Consider the following 17,854-nt stretch of genomic DNA (forward strand, 5'->3'; position numbering starts at 1 on the left):
GGGAGAGACGAGGAAAAAAAACGCCCGACTGGCAAATTTATGTACATAGAAACACTAGACTGATGTATAATTAACTTCTAAATGTGTACCTATTATTGTGAAGCAACAAAAACTTTTCAAATGTCCTTCACATGCGAAGAGAAGTTTTATTAACAGCTAATACCCCCACCCTTTCCGAGTTGGTACGTTCCACTGCGGTCCTCCCTCAGGCTTTTACAATACTCATATGCTATTTTCAATTACTCTGCATTTCATTGATGTTATAGGGACAAATAGGTGTTGGCGCCTCATGGAACACAAGGAAAGCCAAGCTACTTAACTGAAAATGACTTTTCTGTTTAGTTTATTGTTATTATTTTACCCATTTTACCTAAAATAATGATATATAGATAGCTAACAGTAGTTGAAAAAAAATGTACTTTAAAGCCTTTTTGGGTTCATGCTAATGTATTTTAGCCATGGTAGTCATTACTCAAAAGGCAGAGTGTGAAAAGCAAGGTCTGAATTGCTGTAAAAGAGGAGCCTTTCCCACTTCCACTTCCTGCCATGGAAAAAAAAGTTCACTGCAACATGCTGGAGTAATTCAATCAATCCACCAAAATCCTATTAGGAAACCTTCAAACGTGCTTCCAGGGAGATGGAGTGGAAAACATAAATATTTGCAGTATCACACTTGAGAGGTTGAAATGAAAGCGTGGTATTCGAGCAGCCAGTGGGCTATGGCATCAAGTCTGAAAACCCTATAGGTTAATATTATGAGTGGAATAAAAGTGTAGCTTCAAACATGTGCCAACCCCAAAGCCATGGAAGTGCTGACGGGGGCAAATGTACTGTATAGTTCAGTTCAACCCAGCAAGATGTTTTATTTAACTTCATGGTGAATGGGAATTGAATACTTTTAAAGATGAAAGAAGGAAAAGGTCCCATCTCTTCTAAGACAGCCAACTGAACCTGCTGACTGAGTTTAGAGTGCAGACGGGCATGTCTCAGACATGTCAAGGTCCAGTCAGTTGCAAAATATCAAACGCTGCGTGCAGTGTGTAAAGAAACCTCTGAAGATTTCTCTGTGATTACAGTGTGGCATACAACGATAGTAATGATGTTTTATAGTAAAACTGACAAAGACTCAAGTCAGTTTCTTAGCAACAGAACATGTGGAAGGGAAAATAGTGATGCACAGTGTTTTAAAGCATAGATCAAAATCACAAAAACTCAAACAGTGACCACGACGCTTTGAAGACTGTAAGAATGAATGATGACAAAGGTAAAGGACAGGATATTTAATTGAGTTGGAGCATTTCACTTCATGGGAAAGTCTCAGTGAGACTTGCAAACGTGGGCATAACATGCACATCCAGGCAGGATATCCAGAGCCTTGTAAATTTCCAGGCGGTAATTCTTGTAAAGCTTGCATGTGTTTACTCAACACCGTGCCTCGACATCGACGGCTCCCATTGGGCTGCTGGCCCAGCTTGCAATTAGGATCCAGAGTTTGGCAGTTATTAATGATGCCATTGAGAAAGGAAATGGCAGACAAGCTTCTCTCCCACAGAAGTGGTGGCCTCTTGTTTATTCATTATATGTCAGACGTTCTTAATCATGGTCCTCGGGACCTCGAGCACTGCTGGTTTCCAGTTTAGCCAATTAGGTAGGGGCTATTCTTTGCATGGTATGAAAGATGAATGTAATTAACCTTGTAAGACAGAACACTGATTTTCTGTGGGTCAGGCATTTCAGCTGGGTCACTGAGAGTAATTTCAGCATTTAGAAGATAATTTATGGAAAAGGGGAGATTATTCAGTGCAAATTACTAGATGGATCTTTTTGCACAAGATTGCAGAATACATTTCTGCCTATATAACTATTGATAACTGATCTAATACAATTATAGAATCATTGCCTGGCTGTTTACGGACACAAATGGCCTCAGGAAAGATATACAAGACTAAAATAAGTGTCACTGGGTCCACAAGGTTAAAGAGTTCACCTATAATGACTGCCAGATGTTAAACAGAAGTGTAAACTGTTAGGTGAAAATACTGTATATTATCTTAAATCTAATCCTATATCATCTGTGCATCAGCTGTTTGTTTTTCTGAGCTTTTCAAGCTAGTTTACATCATGCATTTAAACAACCTTGAAAGCAAGCTTAACTGAGTCAGTATCATTCACAGAATACAAACTACTTAGCAACACTTAAATGTATAGGAATAATCTTGAAACTCAAAATGAATGAGACAGTCCTACAAATATTGTATAATCATTTTATATTAAGTTATTCAACAGGTGTTTTGTAACGTGGATTACTGTAAAGTTAAGATGACAGCAACAAAACCAAAGAATGATTTTCAGAAAAATGTCCCACTCAGTTTCTTGCATATCTGCATCATTACAGTCTTAAAAATGAACACTGTACAAACAGATCCCGTAAAAAATGTCTTAAAGTGCACAGATACAATAATTTCCTGTGACAAACAGAAAAAAGCTGCAAGATGGATGGGCCAAAAAAGACAAATAGGCGCTTGTCACATGTGGATCAGTGTACTCTCTTGAAGATAACAGCTGCCACACTGTTGCCTGTCTTGCCTCCAAATTGGAAACTGGGTGTAGGCAACTCCTGTACAAACTCGAACCCTGTGAGGCAACAAAGAAAAAACGTGGAGGTTAAGAAATGTGAATTATGCAAACTAGCAGAACACCAACACAGACGGCTAGTCTTTTCTTGTGTACTATGGCTACATTACTATAGAGGGGTTAGGAGCAAAACTGTGAGTCAAGAATTATCCATCCACCATCTGTGATGCTTCCTGGGGCCTCATAAAGACAGACTGTCAGTGTGACAGATGAGATCTCAAGGCGTCTCGGCCCCCTGCAGGCTCTCCAGAGTGACTACACTGAGACGAGTGACAGCTAATGGAAGCTTGCCGAAATTCTGACTTTACAGGCTGTTGTTGCCTGCAGCTTAACAACCTGCCAGGTAACTGTCGCAGCTGTGGAACTGGGTCTGCATTTTGACTGAGGGTCAGGCGGCAAAACATAAACCTGTTACATGCCAGAAAGACACAACTCTAAATCACACTGATCCACACCCAGGTCCAGCATGTTTTTGCCAGTGTTTTAACCTTTTTTACAACTCGGCAAACATGCACTTAAACTTTCCTTGTGGACTTTTCTTAAAAACAAAAACTATGTTGTGTTTCCTACCAAACTCTTTTGTGTGTATCCTGATATGTCAAACACGTTTAATGTATTTCCTACCTCATAAAAAAAAAAAATCCCAGAGCTGATTTTTAAGTATTCTAAGTTTTGTCCATGTTTAGAGGCTAGAAATCTTTTTCTCTGTCTTTGTTAATACACCACAGCATACCTTCCTGTGTTATATCACAGTCAGTAGAACAGTGTGAAACCACTGATGGACTGTATCTTCTCACCTTAACCCTCTGAACCTTAAGCGGTTTCTGAACATTTTTTGCTCCTGTCACTATATTTGTCCCCATGGGCTCATATCTTATGCAATATAAAATCCTACACTTCAATGGAAACAGCACAAACAAGGCATAAAGCAGAGACAACACAAAATATGTCTTTTGTGCAGTATAATACAATCACAATGTCATAAGTCATACAAAAATGGAAGCTGAAATTCCTTGATTATTTATTTTACAAAAACTGAAAAAACTTGGAATCAGCATGGACAATATTTTCCAAGTTCCTCCAAGTGTTACACCCATACTGTCAAAAAGTGACTTTACATACCACAGATATTTTACTGCTGTGGTATGTACAATTTTAAATTTATGTCCATACTTGGACTACCTATCTGCCGTGTAAACACAGCCTGCAGTTCAAAAAGAGTCCCTGAATTTTTGTTATGTGACGGTTGGCCACAGCGGAATCAGTCATTAATTCACAGTTGCATCGAGGAGCAAAGGATTATTATTTTTATTTTTAAAATAGAATCTTTTGTTAGTGGTTACGTTTTGGTGAATATTTAAATGAAAAGGGTAAAGTGATTATGCTGATGATATTGTTTCAAATTGCACTTGTGATATAAAATCAAATATTTGTTATTAAAATACCCCAAAACGTGTTTATATATTAGCCGTCTAATTTAATTGGCTTTTGAAGCATCAGTCAGCTTTTTATGATCGTTGGAAAGCTGTATACCCTCTCTTAAACAGAAATAAACTAGCTTTAACAGAAATAAAATGTTTTACTAGACATATAATAATGCCTTTTAGCATCTCCTCTCACCTTCACTGAATCTTTCAAGCAGCTGCTCTTTTGTCCAGTTACATGAGGTGATAGCGAAGAATCCTTTGTCTTTAAGTGCAACTTTAAGAGCTTCGAGATACAGTTTTTTCCCCTCCTTGGTGTTGTCTGGGTTTAAGCTTATTGCATCAAACGTTCCTTTGTCGATGCAGACATCAAAACCCTTCAGCTCCCCTTGACAGTTTAGGAAATCCATCTCCTTAAAAAAAGAAAAAAAAAAGGAAATGCGTGAAGTCAAGATTTATTCAACAAACCTCCGGCAAGTTAAATGTTTAGCCAAAGTCTTTAAAGGTAGGTAAATTGGAAGAAGAAATCTTTCAGCATCAACCAAAATGAAATGTGCTATGCTTCACTGGTTCACTTTAAAACTAAATTCCAACTGCTGACATGACAGCAGTTAATTCTGTGGAGGTTTCTGACCCACCATACCGCCAGTGAAAGGACCCCTTTATCTGGACAGGGGGCAAAACACCAGATCTCTGGGCTGAGCTCAAGGGCCACATACTCACAAACTATGGGTCACATAATATGAGTTTTATGAAGGCGGATCAACTGGGATTCACTGGAGACAAGTGTGAGATGTGAGTCTGTAAAAATGGAAAAAACTGGGAAGATCTTGAAAACACATATGAAAGTGTCAAAGAAATCGACTCATGTAAATGGAGATAAGTTTTGACAAAGATTTAAGAGTAAGAATGCCCTTTGAGAGACGCACACTTTCACAGAAATTATTTTGGCAATTTACTGTAGTGTAGAAATGACCAAGCCATACGTGCCAACATACCATTTCTCTCTCACATACACACACATACAACCACTGTGCTCCCCCTGTCCAGCTAAGGTCAATATTGACTTCAATGGCAGCCTTTCTGTCCAAGCAAAGCACACACCATCATAGGCATGTGATGCATATAACATATATGCAACTGTATTAGGAGAGGAAAACTCACTCGTCGCAACCCTTATAGGCTGGCCAGCAGTTATAACCTGTTTTTCTTGCATGTCTGTGTTAGTAGGTGTGTGTTATATCCTGCCAATTCATCTCTGGTTTGAGGTGGGCAGACTTCCATCACATTCAAGGCCTTCTTCCCATCCAACTCTCCCACATGGTAAACACAAGAAAGTTTCCTCCAACCTTCCCAGGCCCAGGTTGGCTCACTGTGTGCTGAAAGCTGTATTGTATTATTGGCACTTAGGAATGAAGGGTATTCATTTTGTATCAATGGGTGATTTGTGCATGGCATAAGAGCCATAAAAATATTACACTGCAGAATTTAAGTGTGGTGAATATAATTTTGGCAGAAAAAAACTCACCTAGCCTTACAATTTTTAATATAGCCTGCCAGTAATAAATTAGGAGTGTAAATGTCATTATGATCTATGCACTGATACACACCTGTGTACATTATTACAGCTGCAATGAGACACATTTTAGTCTGTCGCAATGTGAATGCTCCAGTTGAACAGCCTATTGCTACGAAATCCACAAATATTTCAAATCGTAGTTAGAAAATAAGTTTGGTATTTAAGTTGGCTGTTCCCTGTGGTAGCTAAATCTGTCATTACACTTGGGTAAATTAACTGAAAATCCATAATTTTAAAGGACAAACAGGACTGAACTCACCTTTACAGTTACATCATTCACATCTTCTGCCTGCAAAACATTTCTGGCCAATTCTACAGACGCTGGAGAATAATCTATACCGGTCAGATTCTTGTATCCGCTTTTAGCCTGGACACACACACAAAACAAAACAAAAGAAACAAAAGTCTGTTAGTTGTTACATGTGTCACAATAAATCTTAATAGTCAGCTCAGATCAAACCGATCACAAACCTGTATTCCACCTGTTGGCATTTAGCCAGATAAATGACACTGACGAGATTGCTTCCATTTCCTCAACACATTATAATGAAGGTGAAAGGCAAGTGGATTGGGGCTTTATAAGATTTTAAAAATACAATGTGTTTACAATGGCAATATCCCTGGTGCTATTTTTTCTGAGTTATTGTGATGCAGTTGAAGTGACCCACTCAAATGAAAGTGCCTGAGAAATTATAACACCAGTAACATTTATTTTTAATTCTTCCATACCAGTTCAACTAAAAATGTTCCATTTCCAGTGCCAATGTCAAGAATAGCAGCGTTTTCTGGGATCTTAGCTTTGTCCATCCATCGCAGCACACGGCTCATGCTTTCCTCACCAAACCTTACAAGAAGATGGAAACACACAGACTTTAGTAAAACAGGTTGTTGTCAGAGACCAAACATAGGGAATTAAGGAAGTTTAGGAACATGATATTTTGGCTTGAGAAATAACGAGGTTATTGGAATAACAAGTGGAAATAGTGGATTAATTCTGGAGATGAACATGCCAGCATGTCAGTACTCCATATTATTACCATATCTCGCCAACATCTCCAATGTCTTTGAATGTCTCAAGTTCTCTTTGGTATGCATCCTCCCAACTGCAAGACAGAACAGAAACAGACAATTATTCATGGAAATACATATAAGCAGTCTGAAGTTGAACCTGATATACAATGCTAATATCTAATCACTGTATGTCTTGCAAGTTCCTGTGATGCCTCATACTTTCGCCTATCCAGGATGACAGGAAACATCACCTAGATCTGTCTCATATCCTCCATACATTTATATTCACTATAATAGTGTCTTCTTTGAGCTGTATATTTCGTCATCTCTTAAGAAAAAAAGTGTCATCAGAGGGAATCGAGAGAATCCTTGGACTTGCTGGGTTTTCATATAATAATAATAATATAATGTTTTTACTTCAGGTTTAAATTAGTCTGATCTCGATAGTTAAGAACACTATAGGGTCTAGCCTTCATATTTAAATTAACATGGTTAATCTCCATTATGAATAATACTGCTATTAATAATAATAATTAATTAATATTTATTTGAGTCAGTGAAATGTGTACTTTATATAATTTTTGTAGGGTTTCAACCATTAATCTTGAAACTACTAAGGTAAATGCACACCATAAATACTTAATACTTAACTCTGTCAGTTTAATATGTAATGTTTCTACTGGAAAACAATTTGGCTAAACAGCAGTTGCTTTAAATGAGCTACAGAAAAACACTCTCATCTGACCTGACCAGACTTCCGTTCAAAACCTGGTAGTTTAATAGTTATAGACACACATTTCTCATATTATCTAGCAAACGTTTAATGCTTTTGGTTTTAAGCTAACAATTAAACTTCCTTGTTGCCCTTAACGCCACATTAATATTAACTATAAGCTGATAAATTATTGTGGTTTAATTAATAAAATCCCCAAATAAGTACAGCTAGTAGCGAATTACATAAAGAAATACTAAAACCGGTTTTAAAAGACTTTACGTTGCATCCGTTAGCATTGCTGCTGTCTCTTGTAGCCTTGTAGCTACACGGGAGTAGCATGCCGTCATGAAGTAAGGTTAGCAACACTTACTATTCTTTTGTTCCGAGTTTTGAAGTTCCAAAATCACTATCTGAACATCTGTCTTCCTCTGAGTCCGAGGCATTTCCACAGCCATGTGTGACGTCCGTGGAGTCTTCCATGGTGGAGAGGAGACCGTCCGATCTTCCCCTACAGTTCCCAGAAGACAGCGCGTTTGAGGAGTTTCCAACCGCAGGGGGCATCGGGATTGATAGGGATGTTTCCATCATGGCGGCATCCATTTCAGGTTATACTTTTAGTTCTGTGTGTTATCACAGCGCCAACAGCAACTCAGATCATGTAAGTATTCCAAATTGTGTTCACGAAATATTATGCAGTGGTTGCCGAAGCGTGCGTAGCTCGTTGGTGTTTCTGATCGTTCACCAGCGCCATTAGTTTGTGTTGTTTTCCAGTGTCATCATCCTGTTGCTGGCTAGCTAGTACTGGTTCCGTCTATTCACCGGCAAGTATTGGTCAATCAGACTGTGTAGTTCCAGTAACAAGAATGCAGAACCAATAATCTTAAAATAATCACACATATTACAGCTGCACAAGCGTTAGTTATCGTTTTATAATTTTAGCTATAAAAGGCTGTACATGTGAACACCTATTATATCAACATAGGTAATGCTGTTGTGAAAGTTTGAATTCCAGGAAATACCCAGCAGTTGGCTACCTAGCATGATAGCTAACTACCCAGTCAAGTGACTTCCGTGTATCAGTGCTGCTAATATTTGCTGTCACTTCGACCTATTGTCATACAGTGTTGAGTGTTTTATTAAAAATAGGCTGACGCAATAAATTTATAGAATAGCTAACACAAAGCCTTGTTGTCTTTCTTGTTTCCGCATTGCCAGGTTAGCTTGTTAGCCACCGTGCTAATGTTAGTCTCTCAAGTCAGAACACTAACGACATGACTGGCTACCGTTAAGATATTTTTTTCTTTTTAGAGGGATTTCAGCTTGCTAATTGTAGAAACACAATCGAGGAGGAATTGTTGGTGATTAGCATAAGGGAAATACAGATTTGACACAACAATTAAAGCAAACGTTAGCGGTGTTTACATCAGTTTCCCTGCTGCTGGGACTTTAAAACTCGGCCTGGACAGGTGTATAGCTGCTACTTGGCTACATGCAACTTTTCCTGCATTCTTGACATAAGCAGCTGCTGTCACTTTTCACTTACTTGACCTACAAGAAGTACACAACTTAATTTACTCCCAGAACAAAAAAGTGTATTTGTTTTTAATGCTGTGGTTATGAAGTAAAAAAAAAATACAATTCTGATAACTTGCATAGTTGTTTTTTGTAAACTGAATCATGTTTAAGACATTAAGACATAAAAATATCCATTTGACTTGGCTTTATTTTGCACTGTATCCCATATCCATTCCTGTCGCTTTTGTAAATAGTTAGTCTTTCATTCATTTTAAAAATTGTATTAATTGATCAGACACCTAACAAGACATTTGAAACATCTGTATGTTCAAGATCAGTGTCAGTATTGTGTGCAATATTTTATTTTCATGTGTAAAATTTCAATTTCATGTGCAGTATTTCAGTATTGTGCAGTATTTTATTACAAAGCACAGTTGTTGTGGAATTTTACTTTATCAGTGTTGCTTCTGCAAACTACAACAGTCCAAAGGCCAGAGATATGTGATTTGGCTGTAACCAAAACACATTTGGTATTTCTGCTTTAATCACTGAATTCATTCGAAAAACAAAAGGTAATCAATTAAGTATTTCAGCGCTATGTTTGTACTTTAACCGGTTTTGTGAAAATGTCTTTACACAGGAGGGCTTCCTATTAGGAGATGTAAGGCAAGAAGAGACTGTCAGCATCAGCGACACACAGATCAGCAGTGCAGAATTGGTCCAGGTAGTAGGTAAGCCCTGAAACAAACAAAACAAAGTCTGATTTGGCATTTCAGCAACATGAAGCAACTGATTAATGCCAGTCAATCACCAGCCATAAAGCAAAGTTAAGAAGGTCCCAGTATTATCATTTTATAGATTGTTTTTTTATTACAACAATAAGAGTATCAAAGGTGTAAATTATTGTTTTATTAATAAAAACTAATTTTGATTCATTTCCATTCACCAGCTTCATTGTCAGGGTCCTGATATTGTGTATGCTGGCTCTGTCACACTGTCGTGACTTACTGTGTAGCACTTCAATGCAGTTATTATTGCTACTAGGAACACTTATGGTATTCTTGGTAAAATGTCTGTTAGATTACCATTCATCTATTTTACATTTTTTTCAAAAATGCACAACTTGTTAGAACAACAGGTAATACAAGTTCTGTAAAAGCCCCTGTACACCCTTGGTCCGCCTACACAATAAATGTTTCCGCTTACTGTGGTTAAGAGCTCTTTCCAAGACTGTGTAGGTGTGTACAAACTGATGCTGTTGACATCTTCCTTACTCCCTCTGTACATGTTGTTGCATCTATCAGGGATTACTTTTATCAAGTACATACACTTACATCACATAATCCTTAACAGAACTGCCGAACCTTAACGAAGGGAGAAGGTTAATTTTAAACTTACTATTAATTTTGAATAGATTGACATTTCTTGTGGGGGATGCTACATCAAGTAGAAAGCATAATGATGTACTAGACACAGTTGCTACAAAGTACAGCTTTCAGTATTAGTCAGAACTAATGACAATTAATTATTTGAAGAGCATAGGAAAAAGCACAACATGATTACTTTGTGACATTTTGCTCACTTTGATATTTCATTTTAAAATGGGAGATCATCTGGCAGTAACTACTGGAGAGCTGCTAATGTGACTACAGTAGAACTATTCGATTCAGTATTAACTTTTAAAACATTATTATTATTTTTTTTTTAGTTATATGGCTTGTATTGTATTAGAAGCACCTCTGCTTTGCAAGTTCAGGCTTACTGTTTATTTGGCCTTCAGGGCCAAAAACAGTTTGTTTTTTTTTTGGATCATGTAAATAACAAGTGTCTTTATGAATCTAATAATAAAGTTATATTTGTGGCTCTACACTTTATTTTACATTTGGATTATGCTTTTAAAGATTTGCATATTTAATACTATGTAACTGAAACATCTGTCACTGTTTATTCCCACCAGAAATCCATAACCATGATCCTTGCGCACAGTTGTTTAGGTAAGATCTGAGCTCCGTACTCTCATTCAACTATTATTCTAATCAGTTTTCAATGTGCATGATGCAAACTTTTATCTTGTGTAGTAGTGTACCACAGACACTGCTTGAGGGAGATAAACAGTCAGAAACTATTTTGACCATGAATTTTCACAAAACAGAAAGAAAACTTTGTTGTCACGTGTGCATAACAAAGTACAGTAGACTGTGGTGCCTTGCTATGTTTGCTTGTTGTAGTGATTGTAGAGAACCAACTATTGTTAATAGTTTTCTAAATGTATGGTGTTGTTTTTTTATAGAGTAGCTTTTGGTATTTTAGTTTTAAGTCACTGTAAATATACTAACAATTTTCATGAATATATCAGCTGCCTTACATCCATTTTAACACAAGCTGAATTAGTTTGACATTGGACAGTAGATGGCCCCATCTGACAAGACTGGGTAATAGAAGTAGGTTAAGGAAGAGGAGGAGTTGAAACATGATGAATCCCTTTGAACGTACTTGTTTTTTACCCCCCTGTCACCAGCTTTTATGACTACGCCGGTAAAGTCAATGAAGAAAATCTCAACACCATACTTAAAGATAGGCGGAAAGTGAGTGTTTTTGTTCTGTATTTGTCTTGTCAACAGACATTGTTAATGTGATGGCCTGTAAAATGTTGGTGATTCCTTCTCATTACCTTTATGCTAAGGCTAATTATTAACTAAGGAGAGACTCTAAACTAAAGGTACGATTGGGTGGTGTGTCTAAAAATATAAATTAGGTTTACCCTTGTGGAAATCACCTTCAAAGTCTTGATCTAAACTATTTGACATTTTACACCAAAAATTACAGTTGGATAGATACTAATTATGTTACCTTTCCCTAGCAGTATAGGTTTTGTAATGATATTAATTCTATTTTTAGGTTTTCCAGCTACTGTATATTGTCTTTTAGTCACCCTCGTCCTTGGTATTTTGTCCTATATGGGCCTAGATTAGTGAGGCTTATTGGATTAAACACATCATAGAAGAGTTGTTTCTTTGGCCGTGCAGAATGTCATTGGTTGGTACCGGTTCCGGAGAAACACGCAGCAGCAGATGTCGTTCAGGGAACAGATCATCCACAAACAGCTGACTCAACTGCTCGGCGTACCCGACCTCGTCTTCCTTCTCTTCAGCTTCATCTCTACCGCCAACAGCTCCACGCATGCACTCGAGTATGTGCTCTTCAGACCTAACCGCAGGTAATAACGGCATGTATATTGTCAAACTATTGTATGATAATTAGTTTCCTTCTCCACAAGTAATCTCCAGTTAATACATTTCTTGTCAGTGGTAACAAAAAATAAGTATATCTGATAACTATGACATTCATTCAGTCTCTAGCCTCACGTTAAATTGCATTGAAATGTTTTTAAAGTTCCATGCACCGAGAAGTACATATTTGAAATTTGGATTGGGAATTAGTAGGACAAGATCGCCTAATTTGAGGTATCGAGAAAAACAAAGTTGCATTGGTGTATCCCTGCTTAGTACTGTTAGTCAGTGCATATGTGATAGTGGATGTTAAATAATGAGTAAAAGATAAATTATCAACACTACAAAGTCCTCAAATGGCAACTATTGGAAACAATTTAACTTTCATGTCATTTGAGTCAAAAATAGTTGTATGTAGTATTACAATTTGGGCATAATATTTGCTGTCTGGAAAGGTGTGTCGTTGGATTCATAGCCCTAACTGGTCATCTCCACTCAGTAGGTACAACCAGAGGATTACGCTCACAATCCCAAACCTTGGCAACACCAGCCAGCAGGAATACAAAGTCTCCTCAGTGCCCAACACCTCGCTTAACTACGCCAAGGTCATCAAAGAGCACGGGTAAGGTTTATACTCTCTTCTGCATTGCTAACTTTGCTTTTTTTTTTTTTGGCTCAGGGAGTGTTTAGACAGTTACATGTCTCCTCTAATATGCGTGGAATTGCAGCAGGCACCTGTTTTCACTTGACAGCAGACTACAGCTTCACCGCGAGGGCATAACAAGTGCAACTGCCTCCCAGCCTGCATGCTTGTGCCTCAGCTTATCAGTGGGAGCTGCTTCCCTTCTGTTTGATGGGGGGCTCTGTCGGCAGGGATTTAATCAGGGTGTCTGTGGTCGTGTGCAACCCCAGTATCCTGTACAGCCAACATCTGTGTCTGTGCATGCTATGGAAGATTTATGCTTGACACTGTGTCCAAGTAGTACAAGCATTCTTTTGCAGGTGACTGACTGCAGTAGAGAGCTGGTATGTGACAGCCTGCACATGCTTCTGCTTGAATGTCTGTGTGTCTAAACTTAGATCCAATGTTTCTGTTATAAATGAGTGCTACACAGACTGCAGGGGATTTAGACAAGGTTGTCTATCCAGCTTCTGATTACTCTGCTTTCACCTTGGCTCGTTCAGCTGATATTTTTGTGGAGTATGTTTGATTTACCCACAATTTGACCACTACACACCTTCAGTGCCCTAATCCCTCTAAATGTATATTCTGGATAAACAAACAGGGTAAGCTAGTATTGAGTGTTATTCTTTAATTTCATTAAATTCTTTATTGTCATTTCTGCATGCAGGGCAGAATTCTTTGACAAAGATGGTGTGATGAAAGATATCCGAACAATATTCCAAGTCTACAGTGCACTACAAGATAAAGTACAGGTGAGTTGGATAATGGATAACTGGTGCATTTTTCCTAAAACATTTAGTAAATGTTTTTGGTTAGTGGATTTTTTTCCATTTTGTGAGAGCTCTTTATGTGTTTGTCTTATTTTTAGGCTGTGTGTGGAGAAGTAGAACAAAGTGAACGTGTTAAAGAGAAAATTCAAGAGGACGTGAACAAACTTAAACAACAAATTGCTCTCAGGAAACGCAAGACAGCAGAAGAGGAGAGAAGTAAGTATCTGGTATGGATTTTATAAATTGGAGTGCTGTTTACTTCAAATGTGTGCAAATTTCAATTTTTGAAGCATAAAATGGCTTAAGACCACGAGTAACAAACAAAGCAAAACAAGAAATGCTAAGCTAAGCATGCATAGCATTTTAATTGTTCTTGGGTGCTCCCTCTCCCTCTGGCCTAATTCAAATATCTGATCAATTGACTCGTCAAGCTTGATTTTCACTGATTATATGTGCAGTGATCTTTTTATGAGTTCCATCTTTGTCTTGTCTTTGACAGAAATCCGTGAAGCCCAAAATGCAGACTCCCATTCCTCCCCAGAGGAGAACACAGAACCTTCTGAATCCTCCCTTCTGTCCAGAATAACCTTCCACACACCCTCAGCCCCGGAGCGGCCCAGTACCTCACCTAACCCACCATCTTACACTGACCTCTTGTCCCAAGATGACTCTTTGATCTCCTCTTCCTCGCCACCTACCAGTGCTGCTCTGTTGCCCCGGCCCCAAGCTGTGGGCTCTCCAGGACACCCTACTCCTGGCCCTCTGGGGATGGGCCTGGGGATGGGCCTTGGGCTGGGCCTAGGCCTCGGCACCAGTTCAAACCCTGTCACCACACCCAGCACTCCCTATCTTGGCAATGGTGACGGATCAAGCTCTGACTCTTTAGACAGACAAGCCGCAGGGCAGGAAGATGATGATGATGACGAGGATGATGACGATGATGAAGACGAGGACAGTAGCGAATATGAGAACTTAGTGAGTGAAGGCGCTCATCTGCCAATGGTCTCTGCCAGCGTTTTAGCTCAAGGCCGACCAGCTGCCCTCAGTCCTGATGGGGACGCTCGTGGTTCACAGACCACATAGAAACTTGCCACAGGATGTGTAAGGGACACAAATATGTGACACACCTTGACGGGTGGGCATCTGAAGCAATCAAAGATAGGCAAATATAGACAAAAGAAGTGCCAGTCCTGAAAGTGAAAGGCATGCGCAAGTGGTGTCCCACTGTGTGTATTTCTTCTTGTCTTAGTCTGATCTCCATTTTAAGGGGAAACCTTGCTAGGCTTTGCAGGCTTAACAGGTGAATCTCACTGGGGGAAAGTCGTCTGTTTTCATGTTCTCTTTGGAATGGGCTGGTCAAGTTATTTAAGTGTGGATCTGTCTGCTTTCGGGATCAGCTATTGCAATGTAATTTCTGCCAACTGGTTGGCAAACTGGCTCTTTAACAGACAGGGCCACACTTTCTGTATGTTCTGTGTCTGTGTTCTTTTGTTTCACATTTGCATCACCAACTTTGAGCACCCACTCTTTCATTACCTCTTGCACTATTTTTTTGCTTTCTTTTAAACAAACCATTGAAGAAAGCAAAGGGAAAAATATTCTGCGGCCTTCAAAACAAATTCACTGAAGTAGGCAAATGGTTGTTAACTTTTTATTTTTAAATTTGAAGAAAGAGATTTATATGTAATTAGAATTTCTTTAACGTGCACATTTCTCACTTGATTGTGGACATTTTTCTTTTCCATGTTTCACAGTGTTGAATTAATCATACAGTTGCCTATTTAAATGATGAAGAATAGATTGAAAAACAAAATTTACTCTGCCACTTATATAATGGGTGCTTTATATATACATATATATATTTTTTGTCAGATTAACAGTTAATCTAATTTGATTGACAATAATGTCAATGTCTTGTTCTTCTTGGATAACACTGAAATTGTATGCGCTTTGCTGCACTTAACAAAATTTAAGATTTCTTTATTATTGTGCTATACCAATGATGACATGTTGTGCCACTTGAGTAGTCCTCTTTGACCACCCTGAGCCAAACTCAGCTCAGCTTTTGTGCATTGTACGGGGTTCACAGGGCAAACACAGTGTACTGTAGCTTTACTAACCAGATGCTTAAGGTTCCCTTCTGCTGCTGCAACACAGAGAGCTACCACTAAAAAAAACTTGCATCTGTCTGTTCTTCTTCATATAAAAACCTGGCTGCTACTTCCACTTTACAGTGCTGGTTGTCTCAATACTACTGACCATGTTCATTTAACCACTTCAAGCTCACTTCTCACTGACTTGTTCTCTATTAAAGTCATAATGGAAGGCTGATATCTCCTGTAGTGTGTGAATTGTAACCTTGGGAACAGAGACTGAGCCATCACCTTCCTATCTTTGCATAGTTGACCGCAGACCTCATGTATTGTGACCTGCTTGGGTCAATGTTACGTGTATGGACCTGGATAATGTGATGAAAACATCATGACCTTGCTTCAGTATACAGTGCCTTCCACTCAGGGCAGTTTCTCTCTGCACACAGAACACATTAACAAATCTCTTTTAAGAGGTAGAATTATAACAAACTGTGTTGTGTTTGCAATAATCAACTTCCAGCTTTTTTATTTCCTTTTTTGTTCAGTCCTGCAATTACATGCCTACCTTTCCATAATGTTATGTTTTGTCTACTTGAAACAGTCTTTACTGCTTCCAACTTCCAACTGCTTTCCCTCTTTACTTTCGCTGATGGCTTCTAAGTGGACCTGTATCTCTTGGTTACAACTGTGACTTTGCTTGATTATTTGAAACTGGAATTATAACTGTAAAGTGTGAGGGAGTCTGTGTAGTGACCGAACAGCCTGCAAGGCAAAGTTGGTGATGTGACATACAGATGACTTTTAAACATCTGGCCCATTTGAAGACAACAGAAGTGAGGTGTGGATTGATTGGATGCTGGATGTAGGATGCCCTCCTTGCATGAACCGGTTAATTCTAGACACTGTTATATTCAGCATGGACAGATGTTTGCACTGCACATGGAGGGTGTCTGGCATAGTCAAGAGGCTGCACTCAATTTGGAAATTAAGACATTTTTGTGGTGGGTGACGCTTTGCCTTGTGAACAAGCTCTGCTTTATTTACGCAGCCTGTTTGTATGTCATGTTTTTTGCCTTAGGGTCATTTCGTTTGCCCTGATGTGTAATGCCAATGCATCACTGATCGGGAACTGGCACTCAAAATGTTGTTTCATAATCAGCTGGAGTCACACAATCACACAATGTTAAGACATGACAAAATCAGTTTGTTAGGAGTGTGGTTTCCTTTGAGTACTGGAATATAATGAGGAAATAAATAATGAATGTATAGTAGACATAGGGGGTTGGGGGTAGCATTTAAACAGCACTTACTGTATAAGCTTGTCTCAGTTGAGTGTTGTGGTGGTATAGAGCAGCAGTTCTCAGTGTTGGTCCTCTCTCTTAATCCTGGTCTTCAGGCCCCTGGATGATTGCTCTTTAAGTCTTTCTTTCTGGCATCCTTGGCTGTAACCTTGAAAAACAGCAGGTCTTTGGTGCAGAAGACCACCGGTATAAAGCGTGAGATGACTAACATTGTTAGGATCCTATACCTATCAAGTTCCAAATTAATACAAATATACACTCATGTACTCTTACTGTATGGGGTGATCCTTCACTTCCTCCCCCAAGTGGGCCATTGCAACATCAACACCTCCCTGAAGCACAAAGTCCGGAGCACAGCTTAGATCTTCTTGGCTTTTATCTGGATTTGTGTACTTGATGAAAGTTGACCAAGGACTTGCTTGGATGAGCACAGAGAATACGATTCTTAAACTGGGGGATAATAAATGAGACATGCATATGTGATGTGATGTCCCTTTGTTTTGTTATTGTAGCAAAAGGAGAAGCAATTTAAATGTGAAAGTCATTTTTGCATGTTTCAGATATGTATAAATCACATTCAGGATTTTTTTGTTCATGGATTTTGCACGTTAAAAAGAGTGTAAAATTGTGACATGACTACAGTTTTTAAGCTTCTGCCAAAGACGTGAGCAAATCTCAAACATTTATGTTGGTTGTGTATTATATTATTGTGTGTATTATGTACATGTAAAACCTACTGGTAGTCCCAGCAATGACATCACTTAGGGGCTGGGCGGGCTTTCCTGTAAACAGGAGTTGCATCCATGCATTTTTCGCTGGTTACCAAATGATTTGGTAGTATATTAATTATGATGCAAATTAAATTTCGGCTTTGGGTAGTGTGGGTTCCCATCACTG

At 38.7% G+C, this 17,854-nt stretch overlaps 2 protein-coding genes across 2 annotated transcripts; one reads left to right on the forward strand and one right to left on the reverse strand.

Annotated features, from left to right (window-relative positions):
- Positions 1-2,250: 2,250 nt before the first annotated feature.
- On the reverse strand, positions 2,251-8,117 carry eef1akmt2 (EEF1A lysine methyltransferase 2). Its single transcript, XM_023287673.3, has 6 exons — positions 7,734-8,117; positions 6,675-6,740; positions 6,367-6,481; positions 5,897-6,004; positions 4,255-4,471; positions 2,251-2,634 (listed from the first exon to the last, which is right to left on the reverse strand). Exons 1-6 carry the CDS (start codon positions 7,961-7,963, stop codon positions 2,537-2,539), a joined length of 834 nt encoding a protein of 277 aa, XP_023143441.1. The 5' UTR covers positions 7,964-8,117; the 3' UTR covers positions 2,251-2,536.
- A 1,401-nt stretch (positions 8,118-9,518) lies between these two features.
- On the forward strand, positions 9,519-17,440 carry abraxas2 (abraxas 2, BRISC complex subunit). Its single transcript, XM_035956001.2, has 7 exons — positions 9,519-9,609; positions 10,836-10,872; positions 11,905-12,095; positions 12,608-12,730; positions 13,461-13,545; positions 13,662-13,779; positions 14,063-17,440. The coding sequence occupies exons 3-7, from the start codon at positions 11,950-11,952 to the stop codon at positions 14,644-14,646; spliced, it is 1,056 nt and encodes a 351-aa protein (XP_035811894.1). The 5' UTR covers positions 9,519-9,609; positions 10,836-10,872; positions 11,905-11,949; the 3' UTR covers positions 14,647-17,440.
- Positions 17,441-17,854: the final 414 nt, after the last annotated feature.

This window comes from Amphiprion ocellaris, chromosome 16, assembly GCF_022539595.1.
Source record: "Amphiprion ocellaris isolate individual 3 ecotype Okinawa chromosome 16, ASM2253959v1, whole genome shotgun sequence".
In the NCBI taxonomy this organism is placed as follows: Eukaryota; Metazoa; Chordata; class Actinopteri; family Pomacentridae; genus Amphiprion; species Amphiprion ocellaris.